Source organism: Lineus longissimus, chromosome 2 (assembly GCF_910592395.1).
Source record: "Lineus longissimus chromosome 2, tnLinLong1.2, whole genome shotgun sequence".
Classification (NCBI taxonomy): domain Eukaryota; kingdom Metazoa; phylum Nemertea; class Pilidiophora; order Heteronemertea; family Lineidae; genus Lineus; species Lineus longissimus.
In genome coordinates, this window is record NC_088309.1 from 26,947,211 (window position 1) to 26,956,909 (window position 9,699).

A 9,699-nucleotide genomic window follows, 5' to 3' on the forward strand; every position below is an offset into this window, starting at 1 on the left:
TGAACATGTTGCTAAGCTTGGTATTTTGGAACAAATCAAGGCAGATTTGGAAACTGAAGTGGGGGATGTAAAGTTCAAGTTGGAGAGCCTGCAGGAAGATCTGGAAGTGTCCGTGGAGCAGCTTGAAAAGGAATGTTTGAAAGTTCAACAGTTGGAACAGCAGTCTGCAGAGATGAGAGAGACCAGTGCCAGACTTGAGGTGACCTATCAAGACTCTGAGGTTGAGAGACAGAAGGTCATTGGCAAAAATGAGAAGTTAGCAGATGAAGTCAAGATATTACAAGACAGCCTAGAGTCTGAGAAGTTGAAGTCAGCTGAAGCCCTGAAAGAGCTAGAGCACAAGGTTGAGATGTTAGAAAAGTCAAGAGAGGATTTGCTTGCAGAGGTGACGGAGGCCGGATTCAAAGTTGAGAGCCAGGTTGAGGACTTGGAGATCACAAACAAGCAGATTGAAGAGTCTAATACAAAGATAGGACAACTCCAGCAGCAGATAACTGAGGGGCAGGAGAGAGAGGCAGCACATGGCATCATCGTCATTCAACTTGAATCTGAGAAACAGAAGCTTGCCGGAGAGAATGACAACCTGCAAGATACCTTAAGTGAACTGAATTCAAAGCTTCATTCGAATACGGAAAGTTCTGACGTTTTAGTCAGTCAGCTTCATACAAAGGTTGAAGTATTGGAGCAGGTGAAGACTGATTTGGAAACTGAGGTCAAAGATGTGAAGTTCAAGTTGGAGAGCTTGCAAGAAGATATGGAAGTTTCCATTGAGCAGCTAGAGAAGGCAGGTTTGAAGATAGACCAGTTGGAACAGCTGTGTGCTGGGTTGAGAGAGACCAGTGACAGGCTTGATGTCATGAATCAGGAGTTGGAGGCTGAGAAACAGAAGGTTGTTGGCGGAAATGAGAAGTTTGCGGATGAAAATAAGATATTACAAGATAGCCTGGAGTCTGAGAAGTTGAAGTCAGCTGAAGCCCTGAAAGAGCTAGAACACAAGGTTGAGATGTTAGAAAAGTCAAGAGAAGAGTTGCTTGCAGAAGTGAAGGAGGCCGGTTTCAAAGTTGAGGGTCAGGTTGAGGACTTGGAGATCACCAACAAGCAGATTGAAGAGTTGAATACAAAGACAGAACAACTCCAGCAGCAGATCACACAGGGTCAAAAGAAGGAGGCTATGCATCAAGTCACTGTCACTCAACTTGAGTCTGAGCTGAAGACGCTTGCAAGTGAAAACCATGCGCTGAAATCTGAATTGGAAATAACATCATCGAAGTTGTTTGTTGAGAAGGACAGTTTCGAATCACTTGATACCAAGTTCAAGGATCGCATGGACATCTTCGAGAAGGAGAAAGCTGTCCTGTTGCATGATATGAATGAAGCTGCATCTGCTTTAGATAAGAGATGCAAAGAACTTGAAGAAGCTAATAATAAGGTTTCTGACTTTGAGGGGAAAATCTCAAGCGTCGAGCAGACGTTACAGTCGTACAGAGAGATGGAGGAAATGTTTGAGCACAAGGTGCCTGAACTTGAGAAGGAGAAATTAGCCTTGGAGGCTGAGAAAGAATGCCTTCAAGATGAGTTGAAGGAAGTCCAAGGTAAATTAGATCAGGAGTTTGACAAGTCTGGCAATGTTTCCAAGGAGCTTCATGCCAGGGTTGATGGTCTGATTAAGGAGAAGGAAGAGCTTCAGCAAGAAATTGTTGAATTGTCCAGCAAATTGGACAGATCTTGTCAACTAGTAGCAGACGTCTCTGATGAGAAGAAGAAATTGGTTGCAGAACTTGATTTGAAAGAGCAGCAGATATTGGACATGACAACAAGGATTGAGAAATTTGAACAGGAGTTGACAGAGGCAAGTTCAGTCAAGCAGAACATTGTTGGGGATTATGAAACGCTGTATAAAACAAAAGAAGAGTTGCGAGAAGCAAATGAGAAGTTGCAGACTTGCCTTGATAATTTGAGTGGTGAAGTGAACCAAGCCAAAGAAGAGATGGTGCGTTTGGTTGAGCAGAAGAATGGATGGGTCGAGGAGCGTGCCAACCTCGGTGAGAAAATCGAGGAGCTGGAGGTGACTAATCAACAACTCGTTCATCAGGAACAACAGCTTCTTATAACCAGAGACAGTCTAAGTGAACAGTTAGAGGCCCTGAAAGGGGACGGAGAGGCCCAGATGGGTGAAGTTCAGACTGAGCTTGTTGATGCTCAGAAAAAACTAGGAGAAGCTGTTGTTAAGCAAACAGAGCTTGAGACGTCATTAGATGAAATCACGGCCAGCTTAGAGGCTTCTGAGAACAACGTGAAGAAGATGACAACCCAGTTAGTTGAGCGGGATAACCAGATCTGCACCCTTACTCAGCTGAATGAGGACTTGGACAAGAGGATTGGAGAGTTGGTTATGGAGATTGATGAGACGCAGGGAGTTCTGAGTAGCAGTCAGAAGTCAAAGGTTGATGAATTGATGGAAAAGGATAGGGCAGTTGCCGAAGTCGAGGAAAGGGCTAGATGTCTTAGCGATGAGGTCTTGAACAAGACGAATGAGATTGCATCACTGGAGAGGAGAGTCACAGACTTGGAGGAAGACATACAGAATATGACCAACAGTAATATGCAGAAGATGGCAGTGGTTGATGAAGAGAGATCCTCCCTTAGGGAAGAAGCAGACAATATGAGATGTTTTTTAAATGAAAAAGATCATGAGATCAATAGTTTACGATCTGAGTTGAGTGCTGAAAGGGAGCTTATGGAAGAAATGAGGGAGATGGTGAAGAAGATCGAGGCTAGTTTGGAGGAGGCCAGGAATGGGAAGGAGCTGCTCACAAGTGAGATGAATAACCTGAAAGAATTCATCCATGAAAAGAACTTGTTGATTGAGACTTTGGAGGCATCGATTGAGGAGATGACTGACTCACTGAATCAGCTTGAGAAACTGAAAGAGGAGTTGAGTGAAAGTTTGAAATCTACTGAAGAGGAGAATAAAACTATCAAAAATGAGCTTTGTAATCTGAATCAGATGTTGCTGTCGAAGGAACGAGAGGAAGTTGATTCTGATGACCAGAAAGATCTGATTATAACGAAACTGCAAGGAGAGCTCGATGGAGCAGAAAAGAAAATGGCACGTTTGGAAGATGAGAAAAACCGTCTACGCTCTGACCTGGATGATTTAAAGAATGCTTTAGAAGAGATGAAAGCCGAGAAAGTGAGGTTGGCTGAGATGATTGATGAGGGCGTCTGTGAAGTGAAAGGATTAGAAACTGAATTGGAACAGAAGATTGTAGCATTTTCTGATCTTGAAGCTGGCAAGCAGGTGTTAGTTGAGGAGGTTTCCAGCATTAAGGAATCCTTGCTGGAGAGAAACAAGGAGTTGCAAGATCGAGAAGCAGATATTGCTTCACTGAAGCTAGCACAGGAAACGCTGCAAGGGGAACTGGACACAACTTTGGAAAAATTGGGAGCTATGACGTCAGAGAGAGCTTACCTTTCCAAAGAAGTTGAAGAACTCATGGATAAGATTTCTGATCTGGAGCGGGAAAAAGCAGATGTTCAGTTGCAGCTTGAGGAGCAGGCTTCAAAAACACGAGAACAAATGGATGAAATACAGGCTCTGCAGACAGTCCAAGATACTTTGCAGAAAACAGAGGTGGAGAAAGGTTCATTTGAACATGAATTGGATAGCCTGAATTTCTCGTTGCAGAAAGCGGAGGAAGAAATCAGAACACTTCATGACATTGTGAAGTCACGAGATGATCGTGTCAGTGAATTGGGTGAGGAGTGCTCCCAACTTGAGACATTGAATGATGACGCACAGAAGAAGTATGCCCAGTCCATGGATGATCTGAAAGCTATTGAGGGAGCAAAAGAATCTCTTGCCGACCAACTGGAAGCCCTTGAGATGGAGAAAGAGGAACTCCTTAGGAAGCTTTGGCAAGCTGAATCTGCCAGAGATGCATCAAATGAGAAGTTACAAGCTGCAGAATCCGGTATCAAGCAGTTAGAGTTAGAGACAACTACCCTAGGGGGACATCTTGACTCAACCCAGAGTCAGTTGTTGGCTTCACAGCTTTTCTCACAGGACACGAAGGCAGAGCTGGAAAAGATTGAGGAAGACTGCAAGAGTTTGAAAGATATGATCAGTCGATTTGAACATGAGAAGCAACAGTTGACAGAGGCTGAGGCCAGGCTTCTGAAAGAGAATGAAGCTCTGAAGGATGAGTTAGGGCTGTTGTCAAGTAGCAAGTCGGAGACTGAGAAAGAAGTTGAACAAAGTTTGGAGGAGTTGAAGGAAAAGATGGATCTGCTCCAGGATGAGAATAAGAGGGAAAAAGAAGAGAAAAAAGAATTGCATGAAATGCTTAGACAGGTTGAAGAAGAGAAGTCTGAATTGACGAGTCGAATAAATGAAGCTGAGATGACTTTGAGGAGCCAAAGAGATGATGTGGAATGTGCAGGAGAGACTGCAGATATCTTGAAGAATGAGCTTTCCAAGAGGACGGAGGAAGCTGAGCTCCTCTCAAGGGAAAAGACGGCCATCCAGGAGACACTGGATCAGAAGGTTGTCTTTGTCGAAGAGTTGGAGGCACGGCTGCAAGATCTATTCTCAAGTCAGTCTGATATCATGACTGAAAAGGACAAACTATCGGACGAATTGAAGCAAGCTCAGAGAAGCATTGAGAGTATGGAATCACGAGTTTCTGATAGTGAAGAACTCTTGGATGTCAAGAGTGAAGAATATAAGGTGCTAGAAGCAACATTGCTTGAGATCAAGGAAGAGAAAAATACCATAGAAGCTGAGGCTGATTCATTGAAAGGAAAACTAAATGAGCTGTCAAACCAAGAGGACCAGTCAAGAGATGAAATGGAGAAGTTATTAGATCAGTTGATTGAAAAGGAACAGGGTTTGAAGGAGTTGGCGGCCGAGGTGCAAGACTTGAAGTGTGTGAATGAGCAGATGGAAGTGGAAAAAAAGGACTTTAGTGAGAAAGTGACAGAGTTGGAAAAGACTTTGGAGAAGATTAAAGATGAGAAGGACACGATAACGGGGGAAAAGACAAAGCTTCAGCAGGAGAGAGATGTGCTCCAACAGGATGTGTCATTGATACATTCAGAGTTCAACAGCGTGAAACAGTGCTGCGAGCAACTGCAAAAATGCATTGAGGATTTCGAGTGTGAGAAGAAAGTACTCAAGGACAAGATTGCTGAGAATGAAGATTTGATCAATGTCATCAATACAGAAGGTAGTCAGTTGCAAGAGCAGATCTCTGAGAAAGATCGAGATATTTCACAGCTGAGAGAGCAAATTGAGAAGGTAAACAACGACCTTCAGGCTGCTGGCTTGAAGTTTGAGGGCGTTCAGATGGAGAATGAGACACTGAGGAAAGAGGCTGCAACCATGAAGGAAACAGTGGCAGAGTTGTCGGAATTACACAGACGAACTGAGAAGATTGAAGCTGATCTAACATCACGGATTGAAGGGTACGAATCTCATATCAAACAACTTGACGAAGAGAATGACAAACTGCTAATGGCCCACAGTGATAAGATGATTGAATTTGAAGATGAGAAGTTGGCGTCTCAAGCTCAACTTAGTGAACTGAGGCAGGAGATTAAGATCTGGGAGCAGAAGTTTGAGGATTCAAACCTAGAGAGGCAAGGTATCGGCAAAACAAAGAAAGATATGGAGAAGAAGTTTCGGAAGTTTGAGAAAGATATCGAAGCTTTGGAAGCAAGTAAGAGTGCAGTTGAAGACAGGGTGAAGGAACTGGAACAGGATTTGAAGTATGCCCAGATCAATAACGACCAGTTAGGCAGTCAGGTCGAATCTCAGGAGAAAGAAAAGAGTGATCTTCTGAACCAGTTCTCGAGTCTGGAGGATGAAAAGGCTGTGATAACTAATGAGAAACAGGAGGTCATAGCGGAATTGAAACAGGCCAAGCAGGAGCTGAATTTGGAAAAACAGTCGTATGATGCCTTGTCTAAAGAGTTGGAGAGGGTGAAGTCCAAGAAGAGTGAGTTAGATGACCTTTACCTGATGCTGCAGATGGACCACAAATCTCTAGAGACCGACCATAATGCCATGATGAAGAAGCTTGAGTTGATGGAGGCTGAGCTGAACAATCTGCTTCAAGAGAAGGCGTCATTGATGAATGAGAAAGAGGAATTAATGAAAGAAGTGGACCAGTCTAAGTTAAAGGTAAGAACAAGGATTTTGTATATCAAGTTCATTTGGAATTTGAACGAAAATGTTGAATTGGTCTGGCCTGGATTTGCTTACTTTGACACTAATGTAAGGCTGGAACTTACCTTGAATTGTACATTATTAGGAATCATAACAGGTGAATATTCTGTTGTCAAATGTGCAACTTAGTTCAACTTTCCTGCAAAAAGTCAAATCTGCAAGTTGATTTTTGACTGTTTCAGATGTCTGCCTTAGAAAAAAGTCGGAAGTCGCTCCAGGAAGACAAGGACCATTTGACGAGTAAGCTTCACCTGTCGTTGAGCAATGCCAAGCGGATGGACAAGGAGATGGAAGACATGCAGGCCAAGATTGAGTCGCTGGAAGATCAGCTCAAATCCAATGTCCTGCAAGATGCCAAGTCTGTCAAGAATGAAGTGAATGATGAGGTATGATGACCATTTTGTTCTGTTAGTCCAATTTGTTACCAGCGCCATCTAATCATGATGAGATAAAAGGATAGGAAAAGCTGCACTTGGTGATTGAAAAAGGCTGAGTAATTGCTCTCACCAGTAGACTACAATGGGAAATAATACTGACTCAACTCTTGCTGAAGATTTAGCCCATGGCACCTAACTGTAGTGGGGTAGGGAATATGGAATCCTCAGATGACATGACTTTGAGATGCAACATCTTATATGTATTTCAGGAGGAGAAGAATCTGAAAGAACAGTTGGAGGAGAAGACAAAAGAATGTACCGAGTATTTCAATAACTATTACGGCATGATCAAGAAGTTTGAGAAGGCCAATGATCAGAACGAACGTCTCAAACAAAGAGTCAAATTATATGGTAAGTATTATTGAGTTTATGGTTGTCAGCATGGGTTACCTACCTCATCCTGTTCTGTCATTGCCTGAAATTTTATGTCTCATTGGAGTTATTGTATGACAGACATGTTGTATATTTCATGGGAGCAGGGTCATTGACACAGAATGACCCCCTATGATCCTAATGTCATGATAGGGGAACAACTGTGTGCTGATAAACTTGTAGAGATCAGTTAATTGTGACATTTCCTGTTGTCTTGCAGGCACGATGATCAAAGACATGAAAGCAGGGAAACAAGAGGAAGAATCTGAAACAATTGAGACAAAAGTTGAGGAAAAACCAGCTCCAGATGCTGAGGAAAAACCAAAGGCGAAAGTCGAGAAGAGTTCAACACAAAAAGCTGCACTTGCGGTGCCAAGAACGTCGCCCAAACTTGCGTTACGGCGGAAGACTTCCAAAGTTATGACGGACAAGTCACCCAAACCTGCTGATTCGTTGTTGCCATGTCCTAAACCAGTTGCAAGAAAACCTGTGGCATCTGTTGGTGCTATTAAACGGCCGCTAGAAGGTACGACCCAGGGTGCGAGTAAAAGATTGCGGCCTCAGCCTGATGAGGATGAGGATGCCATACCGGAGGGTCTTCCAGAAGTTGTCTGCAAAGGTATGTAGCGTATTAGTCTTGATTGTTGTCTCTGGAAATCTGCTTATGAGTACGTATAAGATAAAAATCTAAGCATGTGCGCTCAGCATATCATCATATTGTCATGAATTCTGTCGAAAGTCTGTTATGTGTTTTTTATATCAGTATCCTGTTGGTGTTTCAGGACTTGCTGACATTCCAATCGTTCAACAGAGCCCTGGAATCTACCGGCGGAGTACTCGTGGTCGGTTAGCTGGTGCACAAAGGACAACACAAAAACAGCCCATATTCACTGAGACCAACGACGCAGAAACGTTAGCCAGCAGCCAAGGGTCCCAGAGCTCCCAGTCATCCCGGGTGACCCGCACCCGTTCAAGAAGCTGTCAGTCGCCCTCACAGCCTCAAGTGAAGAGTGCCATTCCCTCCAAGATTCAGGATGATAAAGTTCCCGGGGTAAGTTCTGCTTTTTGTGAATGTGCAAACAAAGCGCTCTTCGCCTGTTTCCATTACTCATGCTTGACGCGGCCATTCTACTCATAGATTTCCCGTCATGTAGACATAAAGAAATGGTCCCATACCACACCACAATAAGCCTGCTCTTGTACTTGTAGGTGTGTCGCCAGTGACTCTGACTGACCTGCCCTACTGAATCAACTGCTTCAACTTACTATTTCCTTCATAATTTGTGTTTCAGAAACCGCTGCAAACTATCACCAATAGTCCAAAGAAAGATCTGGAGCGGCCTGTAACGAGAGGTCGAGGTGTTGGAGCAGCCCAGAGGTGTCTTTCTCTCGCTAAATCGCCAGAGCAGTCAGAACGCGTGAAACGACGGAAAACCGAAGCCAACCCGAAACCAGGATCAGAGGAAGGGGAGAACTGTAAAGTGCAATAACCTGGCAGGGTTTGTGAATTAACTCACTGAACTGTATGTGTTGTTATGTTAGTGATCTGGTGGACAGTGACACTGTCAGTGTTGATTGATTGAAGAGCATTCACTTTAAAAACGCATTAATTGTACATGTAGTATTCAAGAATGGTAGTATACATGTAGTTGTAGGATTTGAGAAAGGGGTTAGCTTCCTGCATGGAAGTCACTTTGTATATAGCTTTTATTTTATGGTTTCTGAGTAACTGGTAGATTTGAGGCGAATTTAGTGCAGAGTTAGCAAGTGTCATGATCGGTTGAAGTAGCCATCAGGTAACATTAAAAGAACAGAATTATTTAGAGAAAAATCTGTTAGTGTTTTGAAGGTTGATCTCAAATAGGCTCAAAATTAGCAGAGTATTATGCCTACACGTAGCACAAGGTAACACCATCCCAAGAATGTTTGTATTCAAGACTTTCGGTTAATAAAAACGTGAACTCTATTACATGTATAAACCTGGCCTCATGTGTCCCATTTGTGGCACTGCCATGCAGATCTTTTTTACATATCTATAGCAAATATTATTTATTTTCACATGACACAGTCATATGTCTTGTTACTCATCACTAATGCTTGATGTACATTGATATTCATGGTTTATGGCCTTTGTAATAAGAATGAATAAGAATTTCACGAGTTGTTCCTTTGATATCTTGAATTGTTGGCTTGCTGTCTCGGCTGTCCTCACACAGCATAAATGGCCGGGGACAATATGACTGCTCAGAGAGCCAGGTCTCATTTGGCATTGATGCGACCATCCCATCTCTTCCATGCAGTGTGAGCAACGCAGTGTAGCAGCTGTCCCCAATGGGTCTGGTTGTCCCTGTCTCGTCTCTCACGGTATCGGTAGGCTGGTGGAGCACCCAGAACAGATTAGGCCTCGTTTTGACACTCATCTCTCTCTCACTGTGTCGGACAAGATGGTGGTGCTGCCTTGGCCGATTTGGTCTGATTGTGACTGTCTCAGCTCTATCAGCTTGTCGGTAAGATGTACCAACTACCATATCCCATTTGGTCTGGTTGTCGGTGACACATTGGAGCCACTATGCTTCATTCAGTCTGGTTAAGACTGTCTCATTTTTCTACCGTGTCGTAAAGGTTGTGGCGCTGCCAGACCTGATTATCAGTCTGGTTGTG

General features: G+C 43.4%; 1 protein-coding gene across 1 annotated transcript; it reads left to right on the forward strand.

Moving 5' to 3' along the window:
- The first annotated feature begins 80 nt into the window (after window positions 1-80).
- On the forward strand, window positions 81-9,198 carry LOC135483301 (centromere-associated protein E-like). Its single transcript, XM_064764064.1, has 6 exons — window positions 81-6,184; window positions 6,412-6,615; window positions 6,876-7,017; window positions 7,259-7,657; window positions 7,821-8,089; window positions 8,331-9,198. Exons 1-6 carry the CDS (start codon window positions 173-175, stop codon window positions 8,526-8,528), a joined length of 7,224 nt encoding a protein of 2,407 aa, XP_064620134.1. The 5' UTR covers window positions 81-172; the 3' UTR covers window positions 8,529-9,198.
- Window positions 9,199-9,699: the final 501 nt, after the last annotated feature.